The 26,712-nt window shown below is 41.3% G+C and overlaps 2 protein-coding genes across 2 annotated transcripts in view; one reads left to right on the top strand and one right to left on the bottom strand.

The window, feature by feature from the left end:
* RPP14 (ribonuclease P/MRP subunit p14) overlaps positions 1 to 26,316 on the bottom strand; it is a 58,936-nt gene extending 32,620 nt beyond the window's left edge. Inside the window, exon 1 of the mRNA XM_089493868.1 lies at positions 26,273 to 26,316. The gene's annotated coding sequence lies outside the window, so the exon portion shown is untranslated. The remainder of the gene's footprint in view (positions 1 to 26,272) is intronic.
* LOC149321268 (monoacylglycerol lipase ABHD6-like) lies at positions 1,380 to 16,011 on the top strand. Its single transcript, XM_089493607.1, has 8 exons — positions 1,380 to 1,489; positions 2,776 to 2,932; positions 5,844 to 5,957; positions 7,783 to 7,915; positions 10,335 to 10,492; positions 11,009 to 11,063; positions 11,728 to 11,828; positions 15,757 to 16,011. Exons 1-8 carry the CDS (start codon positions 1,380 to 1,382, stop codon positions 16,009 to 16,011), a joined length of 1,083 nt encoding a protein of 360 aa, XP_089349733.1.
* Positions 26,317 to 26,712: the final 396 nt, after the last annotated feature.

The following is a 26,712-nucleotide window of genomic DNA, read 5'->3' as shown; positions in this document are numbered from 1 at the left end:
GCTTTTCCAGCCCATCCAAATCTAAATAATGATCTCAGTGACTAGGCCATAGAAGGGTGTGTGGATGTTTTCAATCATCTTTGTGCTGTGCCACCCATAGATGATACATTTCTATCGGTCCCAAGCCTAGCTGCTTTATCTGGGTCCCTCCTCTTCACTTCTCAAATCTTGTGCAAAACAATGCCCACCTGCCTGGCCTATCTTTCCTGTTTCATTTCCAAGTCCTTTCATTAGGGATGTCATCCTTTATACCAAGGCTTCCTGATGCAAGATAAGAATTTGGTCTTTGAGGTCATCGTTAATTTCATGATGCTGTCCTGCTGTAGATCTGGCCCAGAGCCCAGAAAACTTATTTTTCTGGACCCCAGCTCACAGAATCCTTCAGCCAACATGGCAAGTGGACCAAGACAAGTTGCACACCTACATAGAATTTCTTCAGTAGCATCTGGTGGGTTCCATGTCAGGGGTGGGTGAGTAAATCTGCTACTGGTTTTAAGCCACACTTTAACTGAGCTAGGCTGCATCCCCATGTAGGAATAATCCAGTATGACACCATTTTAACTGCCATGGTTCAATGCTATGGAATTCTGGGAATTGTAGTTTGTTGTGGCACCAGAGCTCTCTGACAGAGAAGGCTAAATGTGTCAAAAAACTTCCCCGAATTTCATTGCACTGAGTCATGGCAGTTAATGTGGTGTCAAACTGGATCTTCCCTGAAGATTCCAGCCACAGGTGCTGGCAAAAGGTCAGAAAGAAACTCTTCTAGAACATGGCCACATAGCCCGAAAAACCCACAAAAAACTATGGATGCCGGCCATGAAAGCCTTTGACTTCTCAAACTGGATTCTTTCTGCAGTGCAGAAAGTTGAGGAGATAACCCTATTTGAGATAGTGCTCATTGCCCTGAACAGTTTCTTAAAGTTCATACTAAAAGATGCACCACTCTTCTGACATTGAAATCATTACCTGCCACTTAATTTGGAACTGATTTGAGCTACACGGGGGGGGGGGGGGGGGAATTAAAAGCCCAGTTTAACACCATTTTAAAAAACCTGTAAATGCTATGCAATCCTAACAGTATATATTTTTTTACACTTTTATAAAAGTTACTTTTTGAAACTACAGTTTCTAACTTCTCCAGCCAACATGGCCACTGGCAAATCATGCTTGCTTGGGAATTCTGGAAGTTGTAGTCCTAAAAAAGTTTTGAATGTTCCTCACTTCTCTTCTGGGGATAGAGCTAACTGCAGAAGGAATTTTAGCAAGCGACTCCTAATTTTATTCTATACTTCCCCCCTGCATTTTCCTTTCATCATAATATCCAACTTTAATTTTGTGTCCTCTTGTGTGCACAGTAAAGAGAACCCCAAACGGCAGGCATGGATCTGAATATCCGCAAGATATTACTGATGATTATACGCTTCATTGTGGGAATCTTTGACAGAAGGTACTCCTTGTGGCCGTCTCTATTGTTCAGAATCATGATATGGTAAGTGTCTATGTAGAAAGATATATGAAGTGAAGTAATTAGGTAATTTAAGACTTTGGAGTTACTATATACGTCTAGAAATTTAGGTCAAAAATTGACCCAAAAAAACCCTGAGTCGACTTATCCATGGGTCAGTGTAAGTACTGTATCTTAACTCTTATTTATAAGAAGGAACCATCCCCTGGTGAAAAGCAAGAGTATAATCTGTTCTGGAAGCACCGACCCCCTCTACTCTCTCATCCATCCAGCCTTAAGAGTAAACACAAAGAGTTATATCTGCTGCAATTTTGTAAGTTCTTTGACATTGTTTTGCTTTGCTTCATCCTTTAGATCCTTTGTTATATCCCCCTAAGTTTTACCTTTGACTTATCCACGGGTCATAGCAAAATCCATAATTTTGGCCCCAAAACTTGCCCACAATTTATACATGAGGTCAACTTATAGTTGAGTATATATGGTAATGGTCTTCTGGTTGTGGGGTGGAGAGTGCACATTTAGATGGCAATCTGTATTATTTCTTTTCAAATTACAGAAATCAAGCCTTGCTATGTTTGGGATCTCTTCTGCTCATTCTGCTGAGTAGGTTTATGAACGTCTGCCCTATCAGATAGACCTGAATCTGAGTTCCTGTTTCGGATGACAGTTCCCAGAAATCATCAATTTTTACACACACACGCAATGTATGTTTCTGGAACGTCATTGTGTGTAAAAAAACATATTTTTTGCACAAATCCCATGATTTTTGCACAAAATCCCACACATATTTTGGTTTAAAATAATTTTCCAAAAACCCTTTGGGATGTGAAAATAATGGGTGAAAATTGTGCAGAAATATTCATTTCCTCCCACAGCATAGCAAGAAAACCACAGACATAATTCTTCCTAGAATTTAATTTTGCAAATGAATGGTTTAATAACTATAGTGTGGCTATTTCTCTTCCCCACTTTCAGTGTATCTTTTTAGAATTTAATTTTGCAAATTAAGGTTTAACAACTATGTTATAAGCCTGGAAATCTGAATAGTAACAATTGGCCTTGTCTTAGAATCAGACTACTTCATAGCGCCTATGGAGATATTCACCTGGGTGTTTTTGTTTTGTTTATTAAGACTATTAAGACTAACAATTCAGAGCTTGTGGTGTCTATGGAGCAAAATGAAGAGGTACTTTTTAGCTCCAAAGTTAGGAAAAGAGAATCCTGTGAGTCCCATTTTGCTCATCCTTGCTCCTTCGCTGGTTATGACCATAGAATCCATCCATTCTTCTTGTTTCTCTCTATGCTTTTAGGTACAAACGTCTGATAAGGGGTGTGACGGTTAAATACATTGAGCATGACGGCTATAGGTTCTGTTACCTTTCCCGAGGAAAGCCTGGATCCCAGCCATCAGTGCTCATGCTTCATGGGTTCTCATTCAACAAAGACATGTGGTTAAGTGCCATCAAAGTATGTTTCAATTTTTTTTCCTGTCCAGACAATACTGCAAGACTAAGAACAGCAATGATAATGATATAGTAAAACACTCACAGAGTGGGTTACAACTCAGGTCCAAAACATACTACAGAAATAATCCAGTTTGAGACCACTTTAACTGCCCTGGCTCAGTGCTAGGAAATCCTGGGAATTGTTCATTGTGGGACCAGAGCTCTCTGACAGAGAAGGCTACAGTACTTCAGTGTTTTTTGGACCTGAATTAAAAATACAAAACATACCATTAAAGCCCCAGACCACAATTCAACACACATATCACTAAAATACATCCTTACACAGCAACAAGCCCTGATGTTTCTTATATTCTCACCTGAAGCTGTTGAAAGTGACTGAACACACCCCTGATGATCATGCTCTCTTTTTGGCCTTTACACATGCAGCATTAGGCACGTTACTTGTGATGCCCTGCAACAAAATATGGTATAGCATGCTTACAGCATTCATTCCACTACCACCTTCAATGGTTTTCCTCTTCCCTACCCATCTGTTAGCCCACATTCCACACCCAATGAACATGTCCAATCCTCAATGAGATATGTATGTGGAGTTTGTTGTGTATTCCTGCATGAGAGGAGTTTCACTAGCAGGCCCTTGTGGTTACTTCCAGGTCTAAGATTCTATGGTGTTACCCAAAATGTCAGAGTCCACAGGGCACCCACAATCAATATTTAATAGGGGGAATTTTATTAGCTCAAGGCAACTAAAAGCAGGGCTCAATCCTATATATGCCGGTTCTGAGAAACAGAACTCCAGGACCCAAGGCCCAAATGTAGTTTTATTTATAACAGCAAAAGGAGAAATCAACTTCCACACAAAAACACACATTCACACACAAATGCAAGAACTATCAATATAACCGGTGGAGCAGATAGTGATTGTCAGGATTGCAGAAGGTAACACTTTTGGCAGATTTTATGAAGTGGGAATGGATCAACAACTGCCAGAAAGTCAGGAGAGATACAGTCGGTTTCTGCATGACCTCAAAACAAGAACAAATTGATAGTGCCTGAGCAGCTATATTTATAGGACAAAACATATCCTGGAGCAGTTTTGGGATTAAAGTGAAGTTCCCAAGAGGGAAGAATAGAACTGTAAGTCTGTAAATGGCTGGAGAATCAGTACAATCAGTCCAGAGATAAGCATTTTTGTTTTTGTTCATGTGTAAGCACAAGGTTTATCAACCACTATCACTTTTATCAGTGAAGGGATTATGCAAATTCCTATATTAATTTTCTATCCTTGTCACATCATTTAGCTTTCCCCCATGCTGAGCCAGCAGAATCTCCAAATCTGTTCACGGATGTCCTTCTATGGCATGGCTAGTTTCCTGCGCTGGGAGTGCCCTTTCGACTACATGCCTAAAACATCCCTTTCATATCAGAAAAGAGGTGATGTGCAGAGGGCCAGACCTTGTGATAAGAATGTTTCTATGAATCCCTCTCTGTTTAGGCCTGGGGTTGCCAGATCTTAGGGCACCAGCTAAAGTCTCAGGGAACTGCCATGCTTCTCTGGGTCTCCAGGTTCTGAGACAAATCTCAGGGCAAGCAATAACAAAGAAGGAAGAAATCTGATTTTTGAATCTCAGGTAGCTTTAAAATCTGAGAACCCTTCTCCATCTGTTCCCAGTCGATTTTAAGGCTCACTGACTCAGTGCAAAGGTGTTTGTGTGTTGTGTTTGTGCGACACTGCTGCATGAAAAATGCAAGAGAGAGGTGAGAGAAATGAAGAGAGAAAAGAATTCACACACAAGGGCTTATTCATGCCATGTGGAACAAAGCAGGCATTGGAGCACCAGCATCATGTCTTGTGTGTCTGTTAGTTGTACAAACCCTAGCAGTAGTAGTACTGTGTCTGGAAAAATAAAACTCTCCAAGAGCTGGCAATAAACTTCCACAAGCCCTAGCAGCAATGTAAGGCATGGCAAAATCTAGTGGCATTTAAAGGAAATGGTGATAACTGTTGCAGCTCCTGAGCACATTTTCCTGATTGCCTGGCTGCTGAAAAATTCTTTGCCATTCCACCCCTCACTCTGGATTACCAGTTTCCTTGGTTTTACCAATTTTGGATCCCTTGTCTTTTATACTTGTTCCCACAATCAGCTGATCAAGGGCCCTTGCAAAAACCATGGACTTTGTGCAAAAAACATGGTTTCACACACACACAAACATTTCCAGAAACACACATGGGTTTTTGTGTAAGACTAATGTTCTGATAGGACCTTCTTGAAGCCCTAATTTGCTTTTACCTTCCAACCTCAGAAAGTCCCCTGCCACTCAGGCTGCATCCGCACTGCAGAAATACTGTAGTTTGACACCACTTTAACTGCCATTGCTCAATGCTATGGAATTCTGGGAACTGTACTTTTGTGAGACATTTAGCCTTCTCTGTCAGAGAGCTTTGGTTCCACAACAATTTCTGAGAATAAGAATACCCAAAACATTTCGGGATATGTGATTATAAGGGGTCCATTCACACTACAGAATTATAGCGCTATGATTTCACATGGCTGCATTGTATCAAAAGCTGGGATTTGTCATTTGAGGCAGCACTAGACATTTCGGGTTGAGAGTTCTAAATGCCCTTCCCTAAACTGAAAATCCCAAGAATCCATAGGATGTTACCACAGCAGTTAAAGCGGAATCATCACACTATAATTGTGCTATGTGAAAGGCACACTTCTGGCTCCCTTTCTAACCATTTCCTGTCACATCCCAAGGACCCATCCCTGATTATTCTGGTTCTGAAACCTTAGAGAATGGGATACTGTTCAGCTGCTAAGCTTTTGCCACTTGTGTCTGATATCAGCTATCTTGGGATTTTAACTGATCAGATTTCTTAACTTCATGTCACTACCATCTTTCCACAGCTTTTTCCTAAGAAGATCCACTTAGTTTGCCTTGACATGCCCGGTCATGGGGAAACCACTCGTCTGCTGGCAGAAAATTACACAGCAGTGGATCAGGCTAAAAAAATACACCAGGTAAGGTTCGAGAGGCATTGTACTTGGCAGTCTGACAAGAGAAGGGGTTTTCTAGGCTGCTGACAATACTGCTGCCTCCTCCTCCTCCTTGGTGTTTTCTACTTGTTTATTTCTTGCGATACTTCTAAACACATTCTCATGCTGTGATCATTTATACTGGTGTAAAAGAGGCTGTAGATTGTTGTATCCATTATTCAGCATTGTATATAACAGTTTGCACATTATTCAGCATTGTATATAACCGTTTGCACATCCCTATCACAAAGAGAATTTTCACAAGCTTGGACTTGTGGCAACATATTCCCTGCCAGGTTGCTCATTGGTTAAAAACAAAAAACTAACCAGAGGAAATACTGGTGGTAGCTTGTTCCTGGTGGGGAGTTTATGTGCTCCTAATGATACCTTTTTAAAATTTCAGCAAAGCAGGATTTACAAAAATGTTGTGTGTGGAATCACAAGAGCCTGGAACCATTCCATTTCAATGCCAAATCCCAGAATCCTCCAGATGAATGGCCATGTTTCCTGGAGGATTCTAGTACCCATCTTGTTGTTGTGTGCTTTCAAGTCGTTTCTGACTTAAGGCAAACTTATCATGGGGTTTTCTTGACAAGATTTATTCGGGGGGGGGGTTGAATTTGCTTTCCTCTGAGGCAGAGAGAATGTGACTTGTCTGGGGTCATCCAATGGGTTTCCATGGCTGATTGGAGATTCAAGCCCTTGCCTCCAGAGTCCTAGTCCAACACCCAAACCACAACACTATGCTAGTTCTAGCATCTGTAGCCCAAGGAAGTGATTTAGTTCTGACACCCCCTTAACTATGAAAATCATATATATCAGGGAAAAGGAGCTCCAGTCCTGGACCCCATTTAGTCCACAGAGGGTCTGGTAAAGGTCCCACCCTTTCCATAAAACCACTGGGATTTGTAGTTTTGTGAGACACTAGCACTCTTCGACAGAGAAGGCTAAAGACCTTGTAAAACTGCTAATCCCAAGATTCCACAGGCTTGAGCTACAGCATTTAAAGTTGTGTCAAACTGCATTATTTCTACAGCATAGATGCACGCCTAGTCTGAATTTTAAAGGAACTATCTTTAACATATTTTGAACATCAGTATGCAATGGGATCTTGTAGCACTTTTGAGACTAACTGAAAGAACTGGCTTATATAAATCTGCCTCTGGATTCTCCACTGCAAACATGCATCTGAGGAAGTAGACTCAAGTCTACAAAAGCTCATGCTAGTAGCTTTCTTTCAGTTGGGTCCAAAACACATTGCAGAAATAATCCAGTTTGAGACCGCTTTAACTGCCCTGGCTCAATGCTAGGAAATTTTGGGAACTGTAGTTTTGGGAGATATTTAGCCTTCTCTGTCAGAGACCTCTGGTGCCACAAGAAATTACAATTCCCAGGATTCCCTAGAACTGAACCAGGGCAGTTAAAGCAGTCTCAAACTGGATTAGTTCTGCAGTGTGTTTTGGACTCTGGTCTGAAAGGTGCTACAAGATCCCTTTGCATATTGACTTTCCAGAATGACTATGTCTTTGAATTATATTTTGAACACATTTCAGCATCTTTAGCATTCATCTTTAGCGGTTCATCATATTTAAAATTCAGACTAGAAACACAAAGTGGGTTCATATTTCTACTGACATGAAATTTATCTGTTGTCACTGACATATCAATGATTTCAGAAACTGACAAACAGTTAGAAGGCACCCATGACATGCTTAGAAAAAGGCCCTAATCCATTATTCTTGATGTCTGGTTTCCATCTCTTCATTTAAAATTGTCATATACATCACAGCACCATGTTTCTCCATTTCAGTTTGTTGAGTGGACTAAGCTGAACAGAAAGCCTTTCCACTTGGTTGGCATGTCCATGGGTGGAATGATTGCTGGTGTTTATGCTGCTCTCTATCCAAATGAGGTCTGTGCCTTGTCCCTCCTTTCCCCACCTGGTAAGTGTTGAAATTCAGTTATTGCAAGAGGACTCCTGAAACCAATTACTGTAATTCTAAATGAAGAAATCAGGGGCCCTTTCATACAGAGGTTGAAAGGACATCTTTCAGGAATGCCTTAGTTGTATATCCTTGAAGCATTGGAATAGAAACCTTTTGGTCCATTCCAGCTCTAAGATTCTGTGGCGGGATACAAACCGCCGCTTTGCGGCGCTTCCCCACCGCCGCCGTTTGCTCCGCGCGGGAGCTGCAGCAGCCAAACCGCGTGGCTCCCGCGCGGAGCAAAAAAAAGCTCCATTTCGGAGCTTCTTCTTGCGGCGCACTGATGACGTCACGAAGCACCGCTGGCGCATTCGCAACGTCATAGGCGCCGCGACACGTCTGGACGCTATGCGTCCAGTACGTAAAGATGGCGGCGCCCATGTGGAAGGGGCGCTGCCATCTTGTACGTATAGGATACGTACTAGGGTTAGGGGGTGCGGAAGCACCGCCCCTTCCTAACCCTAGTACGTATCCTATACGTACTATATGGCGGTTTGTATCCCGCCTGTGATTCTCTGATAATTTTATGCCAAACAAAATTATTTTTAATAATAAATGTCATGTTCCTAAATTAACAAAATGACTATCAGTCTATAAAGGAGCCCTGGTTGTGCAGTGTTTAAATGCCTGTTCTGCAGCCACTCACTCAAAACCATAAGGTTGCGAATTCAAGACCAGCAAAAGGGCTCGAGCTTGACTCAGGCTCGCATCCTTCCGAGGTTGCTAAAATGAGCACCCAGATTGTTGGGGGCAAATTAGCTTACAGTTGTAAACCGCTTAGTCACTGCTTAGGCGGTATGAAGCAGTATATAAATGAAGCTTGTTTGTTTGTGGAGGAAGGAATACTTCATTCCTCTATTTTTCTTTCTTTTTTTCCAGAACATGGGGGGGGGGGGGGGAACAGTTGCATCCAACCCATGTCTTCAAAAATTCTGCAAATTCTACATTTCTATATGTGAACATCTTGGATAGATTCCGGTTAAAAACTTGTTGGCTCCTTTCCTTCCCTCCTTCATCTGCCCTCCGCCCCCTCCTCCCACTGTCTCCCCCAACATTTCACATCAGGTGGCTACTTACATGTTCTCAAAACAAAGAAGTACATGACCAAAAGCAAGCCCAAAGGGGCCATGGATCTGCACAGAATTTGTGCATGCAAATTTATATGCATAACCGCAAATTTAGAAAAAATGATACAGTTCAGAGAGAAATATTTATATCTCACCATCAAAGGGAAGACAGTGCCCAGGTAGCTTGTGTGACTGAGCATTCTGTTGTCCTTGATGAGGAAATTTAGGGCCCTGCTTAGTCTTCTTATGACTGTTTGCTTTTAAACTGGCCTTCATATGTTCAAATAGACAGCTCCTCCAGAGAGCTTTCCCTGGCAGTCTTTCAGACATGGGATATTTCCTTGGCAAAGAAAGCAAGAGGACCACCCAGTTTTCACTGCCCTTATGCACCAACTCCCTTTGCCTTTCACCAGCAGATGTGAAACCTCCTTGCCCACTTTACCACTACCACTAACCTTACAACAAGGAAAATGTTGTTGTTGTTTTGTTCTGAACCTTTAAGTAATTTCTGACATACAGCAACTATAAGGTGACCCTATCACAGAGTTTTCTTGGCCAGATTTGTTCAGAGGGGGTTTCCATTGCCTTCCTCTGAAGCATAGAGAGTGTGATTTTCCCAGGATCTCCCAATGGGTTTTCATGTCGGAGCAGTGACTCAAACCCTGGTCTCCCAGAGTCCAAGTTCAACACTCAAATAGCTATACCATGCTGGTTCTTAGAATATTGTACCCTGACAATATTCTGTGGTAGTAGTCTTCAAAGACCATGACATAACCATGTTGATTTGTATCAGTATGCAAAAGGATCTTGTAGCACCTTTGAGACTAACTGAAGTAAAGATGTTTGTATGTTTCCATAGACTTTGGGCCCGAACAGACAGGCCAAAATAAAGCTGCTTCACGTCATTTTGGAGGTATGCTGTTTAAATGACACATGCACCTTAAGAGGCCAGAAGCTGTGCCAAAGCTGCACTCCAGTCTTAGGGCTGGAGCGTGACTTTGGTGCAGCTTCCGGCCTCTTAGGACACATGCATAATTTAAACAGCACACTTCCAAAATGACCCGAAGCAGCTTTATTTTGGCCTGTTTGTTCAGGCCCTGAGTCCGCTTCATCAGATGCAACCGACTAGATGCATCTGAAGAAACAGACCCAATTTACAAAAACTTCTGTTACAAGCATCTTGCTCTCAGTCTCAAAGGAGCTACAAGAGCCCTTTGCAGTATTCTCTGGATTTAGATCTGACTTCTGTTGGTTGGCTCTGGTTTGCCATTTATTAATCTCATTTTTAAATTTTGCATTCTAACTCTTAGGCCTGCAGTACACAACAGAGAGTGAGTTCATCAAACGTTTGAAGGAGCTGCGGGAATCCACCAACTCACAAAAAAACCCTCTTGTTCTTATGACTGTACAACAGGGAGAAGACTTACTTAAGCTTGGCTTGTACAACCCCAACAAAATAAATATGCAGGTGAAGACAGTTCTTTGAAGAGCACCACTCCTGAAAGCATAAATAGGGAAAAGGGAAGAGGTAAAAGGGACTCTAGCAACACCTTTAAGACCAATGAATTTATATTTTAGCATGACCTTTCATGGATATCAGTCCACTTCCACAGCTGTACTGTTAAAAGTTATATTAAATTCACAGGTTTTTAAGCATAGTTACACATTTATAGGACTATAGTAGATGTAAATAGGATACAGAAAAAGTGTTACTCTGGCTATAAATCTTCAGAGTTCTGTGAGGGGATACATGTCTTTCAGATGGCTAATAGTAGTCTGTTAGTACTGGAGTGTGAAAACAATAGCTCTGCTTACCAAAAGTCAATTTCCTTGGAGATCATATATTTTCCATCAGTGGAACTAGCCTATTGGACTATAAGTCCCAAAAGAAACATTTTCAAACTCCATTATAGGACTTTAAGTGTCTAACCACATACTGCTACCTTTGAATATTGATGTCTCTTTTTATTTCCAACCCCATTAGCTCCTTAAGGGATATCTTGAAGATCGGAGACCACACAAGTCTTTTTTCTTAAAATGTAAGTAGAACAGCAAAACTAGAAGGCCATTTCACAGTGGAACCTATAGTTGAGCTCAGTACAGGACTGAACAGTGAACTACAGTCAGTCATCACTGTTGTAGGGCAGTGGATTTGCTGCCATTAGAAGAAAGTGGTCTCCATTAACATTCAACGTATGTCTTTGTCAATTTATAAATGACACCATCTGTCCATAAAACACCTGAGTGAGGTGTAATAAGGTGTAATCAATATTGCTGATACAATAACCAAGAAATAAGGAGAAAGCAGTAAAATTTAAAAATGGAATTAAAGAAATAACAGAATAGTTAACAACAGTGACAGACCCATGGAACAGAATGGTCATTAATGTCACATCTATAACACGGGTGACTCTCAGCATAGTTGTGGCCCTTCAGAGGCCCAGTGTGGCCTTTGAGACCTCCTTTATTGACCTTTCCCAAAATCCAGGCACCTCCTGAAAAAATCTGGCCCCAAAGCCAGTTTTTGTATGAGAAAATATGTTTTAATTGGTTAAAAATCCTTTTGTAGGATTGTAAAATAGTATTCTGGAGGACTCCTCATCTCAAAATAGCACCCACCCATGATCTAAAATTGGAAGAGATGCATTGTGTCGATGAATTGATGAGCAAAGCAGCCCTAACCCTGTTTGTTTTTTGGAAAAGGCTTTTTAGATATGTCTAGCATGGAGTCCAGGTATAGCCTTCATGGCAACATGAGCAAAATAACGGCCCCAACACAGATCATCTGGGGAAAGAATGACAAGGTAAGGAATTCAACAACTGAGTTGCTGTTTCTGAAAGGGCCCTAGCTCAAGGAGACTCTTTGATTATTATGTGTGCCTATGTTGTCACCCCCAAAAGGTGGGGAGATTTTGGGTTCCCACCAACTGTGTCAGTGTCTCCTTAAATGTTGAGGGAATTGCTTAGTTCAAGGAGGACTGCAAGAGGTGAACAGTGCGATGCGGCAGCTAAAAAGGCCAATGCAATTTTAGGCTGCATCAATAAAAGTATAGTGTCTAGATCAAGAGAAGTAATAGTGCCACTATATTCTGCTTTGGTCAGGCCCCACCTGGAATACTGTGTCCAGTTCTGGGCACCACAATTCAAAAAGGACATTGAGAAACTGGAGTGTGTCCAAAGGACGGCGACAAAAATGGTGAAGCGTCTGGAAACCATGTCCTACGAGGAACGACATAGGGAGCTGGGGATGTTTAGCCTGGTGAAGAGAAGGCTAAGAGGTGATATGATAGCCTTGTTTAAATATTTGAAGGGATGTCACATTGAGGAGGGAACGAGCTTGTTTTCTGCTGCTCCAGAGAACAGGACCAGGAACAATGGATCCAAGCTGCAGGAAAAGAGATTCCACCTCAACATTAGGAGGAACTTCCTGACAATAAGGGCTGTTCGATAGTGGAATAAACTCCCTCGGAGCATAGTGGAGTCTCCTTCTTTGGAAGTCTTTAAGCAGGGGCTGGATGGCCATCTGTCGGGGATGCTTTGATTTGGATTTCCTGCATGGCAGGGGTTTGGACTGGATGGCCCTTGTGGTCTCTTCCAACTCTACGATTCTATGATTCTATGAACCTTAGGGATCATTTTCACCTATGTATACTAGTACCAACTGCAGGAGGACTGCAGGTTTAATGAATAAGGAAGGTTTTATTTAGAAATATACCAGACCCAAGTTACCCAACACACAATAGCAATTCAAGAAGAAACACCATACAAGGCTAACTGAAATAGAAGTATGGAAATTGAATAGCGAAGGCTTAAGGCTGTAGAGGGGGTGATATTTACCAATCCTGAAGACGAATCCACAGGAAGTGGAGTGTGGCTCAGATGGCATCTGAGGGTGATGCAGGAAGAGGAGGAAGCTCTGGATGGTTGGACAGACCTCCAGTAAGAGGCAGCTGTATGCACAGAGTGACCATGTGTGGGTTGGATATTTATATCCTGTTAGATGCCCTCAAGGGGAGCTTAAAGTTCCCATACAAAGTACAAAGAGTTTGAGTGCTCGCTCACAAAATTGACAGAAAGGGCATTTTTGGTAGAGAGATAACTTTGGATTAACAAAACAGTAATTGGATGTTATTTGAGTAATTATGCTCAGAATTCTACAACATAGCCTCCATGGAGAGAGAAATCCCAGAGGTCCAAGTGGGGTTCAGAAAAGGCAGAGGCACTAGGAACCACACTGTAAACATATGATGGCTAATGGACTGCATGAGGGAATTCCAAAAAGAAAATCAACATGTGCTTTGTTGACTATAGCAAAGCATTTGACTGCATAGATCATGAAAGGCTATGGAACGCCCTTAAAGACATGGAAGTGCCAACACATCTGATAGTCTTAATGAGGAATCTGTACTCAGGACAAGAGGCTACTGTCAGACCAGATCATGGGGAAACAGAATGGTTCCCAGTTGGCAAAGGGGTCAGACAAGGCTACATGTTATCACCCTTCCTGTTCAACTTATATGCAGAAGATATTGTAAGAAAAGCAGGCTTGGACACAGAAGGTGGAGGAGTGAAAACTGGAAGAAGGAATATCAACAATTTAAGATATGCAGATGATACCATAATACTAGCAGAAAACCTCACAGACCTGTAACAACTACTAAGGAAAATCAAGGAAGAAAGTTCAAAAGCAGGGTTACTGTTGAACATAAAGAAAACAAAAATAATGACCATGGAGAAATCGACACAAATCCAACCTAGACAATGAAAAAATAGAAATAGTAAAAGAGTTCTCATACCTGGGATCAAACATTGATAGAAACGGGGACTGTAGCCAGGAAATCAGAAGAAGATTACGAATAGGGAGGGTGGCTATGAAAAAACTAGGAAAGATCCTAAAATGCAAAGCTATACAACTGAACACAAAAGTTAGAATCCTACAAGCCATTGTATTCCCTATTACCATGCATGGATGTGAGAGCTGGACAGTTATGAAAGAAGATAGAAAGAAAATCAATTCATTTGAGATGTGGTACTGGAGAAGAGTGTTGAGGATACCATAGACAGGCAAAAAGACAAGTAAATGGATCCTAGAGCAGATCAAGCCAGAAATCTCCTTGGAAGCCAAAATGACAAGATTTAGGCTGGGAACATGGCAGGATTCTTGCTCTTATGATGGTCCTATTCACGTTAATGCTATAGGACCACATTTGTCCCCAGTGCAAGAGGATATGCAAACAGCTTAGGGGAAGATACAGCAATCAGCAAACCCATTTAATCTTTATCTTGGTGTTACCTGGGTCCTTCACATGTCTCTGGATCAATGTGTCCTTCCCATGGAGAAACTTCCTGGTGTTCCAAAGTTCTTAATGCCTAAAAATATGCCTGGCTCAAAACATGAAAATATAAAAGCCCATAAATAGTGTGCGGACAGGGGGCAGGGGTGGGTATGCTAACAATATGTATGTACATGCACATCTAAAATAGCCTTCCCCACCAAACAGGCAACCTTCAGATATGGAATACGTTGTCTGTCAGGTACTTCTAATTTTGGGAAGAAGAGTGGGTCTAAAACAGATCGGGGGATCTGTGCCACAGAATGGCCAATCACACCATTTGGAGGCCTGAGGGCCTCATGTGGCCCATGGGTTGGAAGTAGGTTTTGGTTAGGATCCAGGAAGGCACATGTGCTGATGGGCCTGCTTCCATCAGTAGAATCAGCAGTACCCTCCCCTTTTCACTGTAGCTTTTGCTTGATTCTTGGTGTTGACAAGATATCAAGGCTTTCAGACAACAATGCAAGTCAATCCTCTCTGATGCCTGGCCAGCTCATGATACACGAGAAAGGCCTATATAAGGCCTGCCTCAAGTCTCACAAGAAGAGGCCCTCTTGCAAAAGTTCAAACCTCACATGAGATCAGAGACCTCATGGGAGCCAAGAACTCTGGGCCCTTCTCTTGTTATACTTGAGGCATACCTAATATAGGGCTGCTTCATGAACTGCTCTATAGTGCTGCTGACAGCAGGAAGTGTGGATGCCGGCCACATTTGCAACAGACAGCCCCCATCTGAGTACATTTTGCTGTGTAACAAATGATCAGGGCTTGGTCTATTCTGAGTGCAAGTGGCATCCAGTTTTGGGAAGAGATATTGGACTACAAGCTCTCAAATACAGCCTTCAAGTCATTTCCAACTTAGAGCCACCTATCATATTACAGAACCTATTATGGGAGTTTCTATGCAAGATTTGTTCAGAAGGGGTTTGCCTTTGCTTTCCTTTGAGGCTGAGAGAGTGTGACTTGCCCAAAGTCTCCCAGTGGGTTTCCATGACCAAGTGGGGATTTGAACCCTGGTCCTTAGAGTCATAGTCCAACACTCAAACCACTAACCCACACTGTCTGTCACTGAAATACAGGTACTCTGTACACAATGGAAAAGCACTGAGGGCTGCAGTGGGGAGGAGAGGGAAAGAAATATTGGCTTTAAGTCTTTATATTTGCTTTATGGTCAGTGAATTTATTGGTCTGATGAGGAGGAACATTGACTGTAGGCATCTATATTTGATTAATAGTCAGTGGATTTTCTACTCTGATAATAACAATGATGATGATGGCCTGGGATTTTCACTCAAAGATTTTCATTCTAATTTGCAATTCTCAATATCATATTTATATATTTAGTTTCTTTTTAAAAACGTGACATCCTCCAATCATGTCTTCATTCTTTATTTCTTAGGTGATGGATCCTTCTGGAGCAGAAATCTTAGCTAAAGCCATTCCAGACTCCCAAATGCATATGCTGGACAAATGTGGACACTTCGTAACCCTTGACAGGCCGAAGAAATCAGGAAAAGTCATCCTAGAATTTTACTATGCAATCTGTGGCACAGCTAAGAATAAGACATCTCTATATGATTGTTTGTTCAAAACATGCTTTTTAAAATTTATTTTCATTCTTCTTTCAAAGCTGAGAACCGCACACAAGGATTAGGAGAAATGTGAAATCAGATAGCATAGTTATCTTCTGAACTGCATATCAGCCCAAGAAGCATGGATCACATCAGTATTCACTAACAGTTGAATTCCTCAAGCATCCCTGTTAGACATGCTTAGGCGCATGCAGCATGGCTGTAATTCTGTGAGCGTGGAGTTAAACCCACTGAACTCAGTGGGATCTACTTCCCAGTAAACATGAACAGTCTTGCTTTGCATATACATATTGTTAGAACTCTGGAAAATGAGCTGATATTATTTTGTGATGAGTCAAAGATATCTCTGAACTCTTTCCCCATTCACACTCATATTCAGAAGAATGGAATCCAGTTTTGGGACGAAGGTGGAATATAAATCCCATAAATAAATAATGAAATATAAAGACAAAAAATAATGCACATATTGATGAAATTAAGACGGACGCTACAGTCCAACAATACTATGTTTCCTGCCCTTGCTTTTAAAAGCTGTGGAGGGAGAAGTCCTGTAACTTTTTAAAGTATTCTTGAATTATTTTTTATTTACAAATAATTATATCCTATTTAAATTTAAATATTTAAAGAGGTGTTGTTATTTGCTGTCAAGTATAAACTTGCTTTTGTACTTTCTTCCTTAGCTTTCATCAGTAGTTATTCCAAATCTTTGCTATTTTCTGCTAGTAATGTGGTGTCATCTGCATATCTTCAATTGTTGATGTTTTTCTTCACAGTTTTCACACTTCTTTACTCCAAGTCTAATCTTGCTTTCCGTATCATTTGTACTTTGTATAAATTAAATATGAAATATGATAAAATGCACCCTTGTCTGACTCTTTTGCTAATTGTAAACCATGGTTTCTCCATACAGTGGCCTCTTGTGTAGAGGATAAGAGGACAATCAAATATTGTGGCACACCCATTTCTTTTAGAGCAATCTATGAATAAAACCTAAAATATACCCAAATGCACAATATATGAATAAACATATACTCTTGAAGTGTTCCATGAAGTAGATATTAGGTTGGGCTAAATGAGGAAGACTTGGGAGATTACTATACATGGTTTTTAAACTATGATTCTAGTAAAAAAAAATTGCACCATTGGCAATGCTTATTACATGATGTTGCCTCGGATCAGTAGCTGCTGTGTATGTCAAGTGTGGTTAGGGTAGGAGTTCCCAAACTTGTGGAGCCCTTATTTCTATGGCGGAGCCCCCAAGAGGCCTACTCTATGTCTTACAAGTTAATGGTGTTTAGGAGTATATATAAGAATATATTCTTATTTGTTAATTTCATTCAATTTTTATTTCTTTCATTTTCCTGGAATGGGCAACAGAGCACCTGGAAAGTGCACGCAGAGCCCTAAGGGCTCCTCGGAGCACAGGTTGGGAACCCCTGGGTTAGAGCATCCTTTTTCATTGAAGGGGAAAACACCATCAATAGCTCCCGATTGCCTGGCAGTCCCAGGACTCCTCAATTATGAAATGCCACTGCCAGGGCAGTTGTGAGATTGGCAGTCACATGGTGTCACAGTCTCCTCTTCTCCCTGTCCCACCTTCCCTTTGCTATTCCCAAATAGTCTAATTTGGGTTTTTTTTGACAGGGGTGTTGTATTTCTTTCCTTTTTAAAACTTAAATCACATTACCATAACTGCAGAATTGTATTTTAAAAAGTAAAATTAAAATAAAATCAAAGGCATGCTGGGTAGGGCATAGGGTAGGAAGGCAGGTTAAGAGGGAGTCAAGATTGTGAAGACATGTGATAATGGCAGGTTGTTAAACTGCTATGTTTGCTTTTTCATTGATTTGCATAATTGTGGTGAGAACAGGGCTCATGTGATAAAATCCTAAATTAAATCGGTAGAGGGTCAGAAGATTGGGGATGGGGTGTGTATTGTGGACAGAAAAAGGCAAAGGTATCTTTTCCTTGGCAATGCTTATCACATGACATCAGACCCGTAACTGCTGTGTATGCCCAGTATGGTTAGAGCATCCTTTTTTTTTTTACTGATGGCAGAAATCAATTGGTGGCTTCAGGTCCACACAAAGGAACACCTCCTCTGCCAATTCAGGATAAGCACCCTCTCACCTGCAGGCTGCTCACTCATTTTTTAAAAATAAAATATTTGAACCCTCCCCAAGAACAAAACAGGCAAAAAGCTAGAACCATACCCAAAAGGCAGGACTAGATATAGGCAGCTTGGCCTATAGACAAATGTTGATGGCAGCAGTGCAAATGATAGTGCCAATGAAGGCTCATCCAGGCTGGGCAAAAGATCTGGGATTTGGTGGGTGTTGTACAGACTGAGTCTCTCTTATCTGGAATTCCAAAATCCAAAATATTCTAAAAACCCTAATTTTTTCCATGTGTGGCTGAAATAGTGACACTTATGCTTTCTCATGGTTTATTGTACACACACTTTGTTCCATGCACAAAAGTGTTAAAAATATTGTGTATAAAATTATCTTCAGGCATAAGGAGTACATGAAACATGAATGAGTTTTGTGTTTAGACTTGGGTCCCATCTCCAAGATATCTCATTATTTATGTACAGTATATGCAAATACAAGTGTTCCAAAGTAAAATAAAAAAATCTGAAAGCCAAAATACCTCTGGACCCAAGGAAGACTCAACCTCTACCTGCAGGTGTCTTGATATTTTTCAGTATCTAAATGAGGAACCTTCTGTTCTGGTCTATTTCTCATGAAATAGTTAGATAGGCTGTTCCTGAGAGGCATGGGGTGGGGGAAGGGTTTAAAAAGGGAAGAAAATGTAAAAGTGGAAGAAAATTTTGTTCCATGGAATATTATGTGAATGATGAGTTATTGAATTCTATATGTGATCATTTTGTCTTTGAAAAAGTAAATAAATAAAGGGAGAAATGAATTTTAAGTTACAGGAGGGTATACAGTCGGACCTCTTTATCCATGATTCTTTATCCATGAATTCAACAATCCACAGCTTGAAAATATTTTTAAAAAAATCAAAAACAAACCTTGATTTTGCACTGTGTGTAAGGAACACCATTGTATGTAATGGGACTTGAGCATCCACAGATTTTGGTATCCATGGGATGGTGGTGATAGTACCAAGGGCCCACTGTATTTTGATTGAACATTAGAAGGGACCAGTTCAGTAATGGAACCAGTTATCTACAGCTGTAGTTCTTAACCTGTGATCCACAGACCCCCAAGGGGCATAAGGTCCTCACAGCAAAGGCAGACTGGCTGCCGGAGCTTATACATTGCCATTCAATCTGGTCCAGCTACAAACTGGTGCAAAGAAGCACAGGAAAAGTCTTCCCTCCTCTTCTGTGCCTCTGAGGGAAGATTTAACAGATGGTGTAATTGCTAATGGGAGATGCAATCTTTGTCAGTTGTCCAGGGCAACCTAAGACTTGTCACTGTTGCTGCAGCTGCTGCTCAGTCCAGAACAGCAACAGGTAACCCCAGCCATCCTAAGTCAAGGTAAGCACAGTTTTTAATGCACTTTGGGATTTAAATTTTTAGGGAGTTAAATCTTGGTGGTCCATGGCAACAAAAGATATTTTAAGGGGGTAAAGGAAAGGCTAAGAACCACTGATTTGTAGAGATGGTACTATCTCCTTCTCTGAATGTCTTCAGCAAGAGGCTGGGCAGATGTGTGCTACATATGTTCTAGCTGAAGTCCCTGCACTGAAGTCCCTGTTAGACTCAGTGGCCTCTGGGACTCTGTTCAGCCCTATGAAAATATATTACAAGATAAAGTAACCCTGTGAAGTGTAACTGGTGATGGCAATGGTGGTAGATGTGGCTGATTCCCATGGCAGTGGGATGGGTACTCCACTCTGGAATTGGGTACAAACCTTTAAAGGAAGCTATCCAAAGTGCTAAACACTATGCCAACATATAGGTTTAGAACCTATGCCCAGTATAACAAATAATACTACTTTACTTCTTTTACATGTACAAAAGCTATGCCCAGAAGGAGGATTTTTGAGAATTTGTATCAAGGAAAGCAGATGACAATGTGGCCCCACAGATCCTCTGGAAAAAGGCACAATGCAAGATCATGTCTATATGCCCTGCCTTCCAAACAAATCACTCACAAAGCAGTTTTCAAAAGATTGTAATAATTCCATCACAAAATCACCCAAAGAATGGTGTGGGGACTGGGGAGGGGTCCCTATTAAGTCAGTGTTACCTTAAATGTTGAGGAAATTAACTTTGCAAGAGGCTGAGTAAACTTTAGGACCATTGATACCTGTGTATACTGGTAATAACTAAGGAGGATTCCAGGTTTGGGTGAATTAAGGTTTTATTTTGAAAAATGAAGAGTGCAATCACAGACCCACAATAGCAGTTCAAATAAACACAGTGTCCAGAGCTAACTAAAATGGAAATATGGAAACTGGGTGGCAGAATTTGAGGTGTTTAAGGAGGGCAATATTCAGCTGTCTGAAGAGCAGATCATGGAAATTGGGAATGGCTCAAACTGAGGGTGACACAAAACACACATGGAACACATAGACAACTGTAAGTGTGCTGTGGCTAGATTTCTGAGACCATTATTTATACCTGAAACCTATTCTTTGGTGATGAGCTATCTTGTAAGGTAACAAAGACTTCATGTTCCTTCCCAAAAATCAACATTGGGATTCTGGACTGGTTGATGGCTTTAACTTTAAGGTCATAAAAACAGTGACTGGATCAGGACAGTGAATGGACAGGGAGGTTGGTAGGAAGCACAGCAGGAGGTAGGTAGAGAGAACTGACTTACTACTTTTGTGCAAGGAGACCACCAATATCTCTTGGTGCAAGAGGAAATGCAGAAGATTTGGGGGAAGGAAGGAATAATTAGTACATCAATTTAGCCTTGATTGTATTATTACCTGGATTGTCTACATGCCCTTAGGTTTTTGCCCCTTTTCTCCTGGGAACTTCACCTAGGTGGCGTTCTCACTGGCCTAAAACATGGATTAGGATGCAAATTAAGGGGGCATCATTCTCATTTAACCCCGAATCTGATCCCCATTGTCCTGGAATCATTCCCATTCAGTTTCGAATCTGAATCGGGTTTTATTGTATAATCAGGATTATCTGCCTATAAACCGCTTTTAAAAAAAACAGTAGGTTTTAAAGCAGATTATTTTTGCTCCTGGGGTCCGATTCATGGTATCCAAATCGTGTCTGATTCGGAAACCTGGAGATGGGAGGAGCAGCGCTCAAGGGGCTGGCCTGGGGGTGTCACCCTCTTTGGTCTCTTTCTGCATCGCCAGCACCATTTTCTTCAATTTGCATAGCCTTTACCCCAGTGGGTTGCAACCTCCCCTCTGCTCCTCATTCATAGACCGATGTGTGAGGAGAGCCATTGAACACCATTTTAAACTATTATTTTTTCTTCTTTTGCCTCTGCCTGAGCCCCTGAGCAGATTGGTTTTGCAGTACATGCCTGCTTGATCACACCCAGACAGCCCAGGGAGCAATGGGGCAGGCAAAGGGATTTGGGAGAATGGAGGCTCCTTCCCTCTTTCCCAGAGGAACTATGGGAAGACACAGGAGAGTCTGGACACCCACGGATCTGAGGGGGGTGGTATTGAGCCATCTCTTCTCTCTTCCCCAAAGAGTCTCTCCCCACTGAAGCCCACTGCCTTTCCCCCTTGATCCGATTTGCCAAGCCTGGGCTTTGAATGCAGAGTCTCTCTCCACTGAAACAGTAGGTTTTGTATTTGTGTGTGTGTGTGTGTGTGTGTGTGTGTGTGGTGTGTGTGTATTCTAAAGTAAATTATAAAGTAACAATTTTTTTAATTTATGGGAAAAAAACCTAATCTGTAGTTCAAAACCCACTGTAGAAATAATACAGTTTGAGACCCCTTAACCTACCCTGGCTCAGTACTAAGGAATTATGGGAACTGTTGTGTTTGTGAGACATTTATCCTCTTCTGCCAGAGAGTGCTGGTGCCATAATAAACTACCATTCCCAGGATTCCCTAGCACTGAGTTATGGCAGTTAATATGGGGAGACACAGATGAGGACAAACAGAGGCTCCTTCTAGTCTGAGGAGACACAACAGAAGAGCCTCAGATGCAGCCGATTTTCATTGGCTGCCCCACCAAAAAAACAACCCCAAGACTTGTGACGTCTGAAGCCTATGTGCTTGATTGACAGCTTGTGGACACAAATGGGAACAGGGAGCAAATTAATCTGCTTTACTTTTAAATGTATTTGCTATTACAGGGCCCATGTTACCACACCCTGCACTGTATTTCAGGTCTTCCATTTTTCAGATTTCTGGACCTAGGATCAAGGTCACAATGATCTTTTTGGAACACTAGGGGGGTGTTCCCACTTGGCAGATAAAACGTATTATATTGGCGCGATTCTGATTCGGATTATGTTCCGGGAATAATTCGAATTTTTTCCATCGTTTCCATTACGAAAAGGGGCAAATTACCTCAATTCATTTAGACCCTGTTTTCGTTCCCATTTAACAGCACCACTACCATTCGAAGTCCATCCCAGTTTCTAGAAGCCTGACAGCCTAAAAATATTTTCACTTGTCAACAGAAAGAGCACAAGGATGGTGCCATGCTGCTGGCATGTAATAGCAAATACATTTTTCCTCCAAGCTATGTTATTGTTCCCTTCAACACCCACAAGAGAGCACAAGCCAGACCTTACACCTCCTCATGCATTCTTTAATGAGGACACGCCAGAGCTTGGAATGTTACTTTTAAAAATCAACAACCAGTAGTTACTTTACTCATTTTTCCCCCAACGGTTCATTTCTTGTAACTGTTTCTAAGGAGTTTATCAGACAAGTGAAATCGGAAGTATAATCCAATGGCACTCTGAACGCAATCATGGGGTTTCACGTTATTCCGTGATAGACTACCACATGCAATTTCGGACAATGGCAAGCTATTTTCGGGCAATGGGAAGTCAGTTCGAATGCAATTCGAATTCACGTAAATTCGCTGAACTAGCGAATTCACGTGAATGCGTTCTGGCTCCACTTTCTTTTTATTTGAAATTAAGAGAAATTCCTCCCATGTCATAAACTCCTATGGTTCAGAAATGTGATCTGATAAAGCAGAGTGAGTCCACTATAGCTTATGCTCTTTCACTTAGCTTCAAAGAAGGTGCTACAAAATACCTTTGTATCTTTTTACACCGTCCAAAAAGTAATTTATGGAGCTACTTCTTGCTAACACTGTTGCTGTTACTATTGTGTATTTAAAAATACAGGAAAGACATCACAGCTATGGAAGAATGTCTTCTTCATACCTATTCTCGTTCCAGATTGTATTTACCCTATTTTTCTCACACTCCACAACAGTGGCTCTCAGTCGGGAAGGTTCCAGGTGTTAAACTTCAACTCCCACAATCCCAATTGGGAATAGTGGGTGGAGGTTCTGAGAGTGGGCCCATCTATATCTGGAGCCTTCCCAAGATTAAGAACCATGGCTCTACAGTATGCCATATGATTTTACAAGGATTCTCACCTATGAAACCTTAAACATAATGAAAGAAGCTGCTTTGGTTTTATTTTATTTTTTTCATATTACACAAATTCAGCACTATGGTTCCACTTTAACTACCAGGGCTACATCCTGTTCAATCCTAGGCTTTATAGTTTGATGAGGCACAAGATCTCTCAGGCAGAGAATTCTAAGGGCATCATGAAACCGTAAGTGCCACAATTCCACAACATGCAGTTATGCCAGATATAACTGTGCGCTGGAAAATTGTGTATAATCAAAATGTTTTAGTTGTATAGTGGAAAAGAAACTTTCATCTTATCTTCCCCCCAGAAGGGAATGTGACCCTGGGGAATATTAACAAGCACCTGGGCACTTTCTTTTCTGAATGCAGAAATAATGCAGTTTGATATCGCTGTAACGGCCATGGCACAATGCCATGGAATTCTGGGCTTTGGAGTTTTGTGAGATATTTAGCCTTCTTGATCAGAGAGCCCTGGTGCCACAACAAAATACAAATCCCAGGATTTCATGGGATGGAGCCATGACAGTTAAAGCAGTGTCAAACTGCATTATTTCTGCAGTGCAGATGGGGCCAGAGACAGGCAACTGGACCTAGGTGCTATTGCCAGTGACAAACTGACAACGCGATCCATTACCTGGTTCTCTCTTGAAGAAGAGGGCCATGCTAATACAGTGGGCTTGCCACACTGGCCAACTAACAATCTTCAGATTCAATTGCCCACAGATCACTACACCCCTATTATTAAATGGTGGTATGTGTATGCAGACATACTGTTGCAGATGTGTGTACATCACCACCCACTGAATAATATGGGGCACAACTGTCTGTGTTTTTTCCCATCCACAGAGAAGTCTAAAACTGAACCACTGTACTAGTTAGCCTCGGAGTAGCTTCTTCTTTAAGTGTGAATTAAACGTTGTGTCCTGTCTGAACCCATTTGACAATGTTTGTCCTCAGTGTCTGGTGTGTGTGTGTGTGTAAGTGTGTGTAACAACTTCATTAACCTGGTTCTTGTCACTTCCCTACAAACAAAATTTTCCCAGACCATAAAGTTTCTGAGTTCAATATAAATAATTATAAAACATCCTTCAACTGTCCTGTGGTTCCAGTTTGCAGCTGCTTTTAAAATGTCCCAAACTCTCTCTCTCCCTCCTACTTCCCCTCTTTATCCTCTGCTTACTTTTATTTGCTGCAATTCAAAGTGCAAAAATAGTTTGCACTTAATTAACTCAGTGAGGGGGGAGGAGAGAAGGAGACAGAGTCTTACCCTTCCCAGTGGACTCAAGCAAAAACAAACTGCTGCAGCCTCTCATAAATTGCCCGTTCTTGCCCATTAAAAAACTTTTACCATCTTAACCACACTTTGATGTTGCTTGGCCATATGTATCCTGATTTTCATCTGCAAAATATTGAAGGGTAAGATATAAGTTACAAATCATCAGCAGTGAAAGCCAGCATGGCACAATGGTTTGAATGTTGAACTATGATTCAGGAGACCAGGGTTTGATTCCCTGATCCGCCATGGAAACCCACCTTGGGTGAGTCACACATTCTCAGCCCCAGAAAACCCCATGATAGGTTCACCTTAGGGTTGCCATAAGTCAGAAACAAACACAACGTCAGTATTAGGGATTGCATGAAAGAACATTTCCTTTATCAGTGATTAATTTCCTGTTGGAAGCACATAGGAATTTAGATTGCCACGAATTCATGAGATTTTGCTAAGGAAACTTATTTTTAAATGATAGGTATATATATATATATATATATATATATATATATATAACACTGATGTTCTTTAAACCTAAATTGGCTAAGAAGAAACTTGGTGCCCAAGATTATCATTCTCTCCAACCCCCCCCCCCCCCCCCCGGTTTTCCTAATCAGTATAATTGCAAAACATGCAAAGATTTTTTAAAAAATACACACTTTGGCCTAAATCTAATTGCTAGACTTAGATAAAATAGAACCAATTAATCAACTGTTGAAAGGTAATTCAACACTTCATGTAAATTCCATTGATTCCATGGACCTAGATGAGCTGGGACTGGCAAATGGATTTATGTTGATTAATCTGGGAAACTGCAAAAAAAAAGATGATCTTTGTGAATTCTAATATGAACTGAGTTGCCCCAGAGATCCACGACAAATATGTAGCACATTGTCCACCACCTTAATTTTCCTGTACAGTTCTTGACTTTAAAAAAAAAAAACACCATCAAATTCTTCAGAAATGTGATACTTGGAAGGAACTTTTGGAAGAAAATTCACTGGAAAAAAACATATTTAAATATACATTTTCATGCAAATTTAAAAAGAGAAATTGTTGAAGAGTTAAGGCAGGAATGGAGGAGAATTAACATATGGATAAACACTTGCCAATATGATATAAATCAGAAGTAGACAGCTTGTTTGCAAAAGTGGTTTGCACTCTTCTAGCTCAGCCCGGAGGAGAGGAGAGGCTCAGAAAAAAGCTAACTGTCGCAGCCTCTCCTAGCTTTCCTCATTAATAACTTTTGCCTTCTTGACCACACTCCAAGCATATCTCAGTTTTTATCTATGGCACATTGGAGGATTTGATATATTGTGCTGACCTCAGCAAAATGTCAAAGGGAAAGAATCCAGAGTAGTTAAAAGCACTTTAAACCTGATTGTTTACATTGTCTGGACATGTCTTTTTCCCTGCCCCTTTCCATTCACACATCTGAGTTATTTAAAAGGTACAGACATGCATCTGCACACCCACACGCCACTCGAACAACCGTACTATTATTTCTGACACATATTGATCATTACCTGGGATAGGCTTGCTATGGAGTGGTCTTCCATTTCTTTTTCTCACTGCTGCGATTGCATCTTGTGATCTGCATCTTGAAACTGAGCGGAGGTGGCTGCAAACAAGTTCTTCAGGAACATGGAGAGGCTAGATGAGCTACCTGCCTCCCACACTGGGAGCTGTGTGTGTGTGTGTAATGAAGCTCTTTCCTACACGTTTCCCTCTCAACTGCTGATCTGAAACCAAATTCAGCAGAAAGTATTCTGGCACTTTAAGGGCTATGGCAAGGATCCAGCTGGCTCACTCCCCTTGCACAGAGTCTAGCTCCACAAATAGGTGCACCTTTTCAAACTTTGCACAAAGGGGTGCCTCCTACCTCCCCACAAGCATAAAGACACAGGTTCTCTGTGCTAGCTGGGCATAAGTCCCCCTCATGTGCTGGAATAGCCAACAACTGACT

The sequence above is a fragment of the Sceloporus occidentalis genome, unplaced genomic scaffold (genome assembly GCF_023333645.1).
Source record: "Sceloporus occidentalis isolate IW3139 unplaced genomic scaffold, rSceOcc1.0.p SCAF_1, whole genome shotgun sequence".
Lineage (NCBI taxonomy): Eukaryota > Metazoa > Chordata > Lepidosauria > Squamata > Phrynosomatidae > Sceloporus > Sceloporus occidentalis.
This window is presented reverse-complemented; position numbering and strand designations above follow the sequence as displayed.

Bases quoted from the DNA above. Each gene is read 5' to 3' on its own strand.
- LOC149321268 (XM_089493607.1), top strand. From the start codon at position 1,380: ATGGATCTGAATATCCGCAAGATATTACTGATGATTATACGCTTCATT. The intron at 2,933-5,843 runs GTATGTTTCAAT...ATCTTTCCACAG, and splicing joins TGTGGTTAAGTGCCATCAAA to CTTTTTCCTAAGAAGATCCA. The intron at 11,829-15,756 runs GTAAGGAATTCA...TTTATTTCTTAG, and splicing joins TCTGGGGAAAGAATGACAAG to GTGATGGATCCTTCTGGAGC.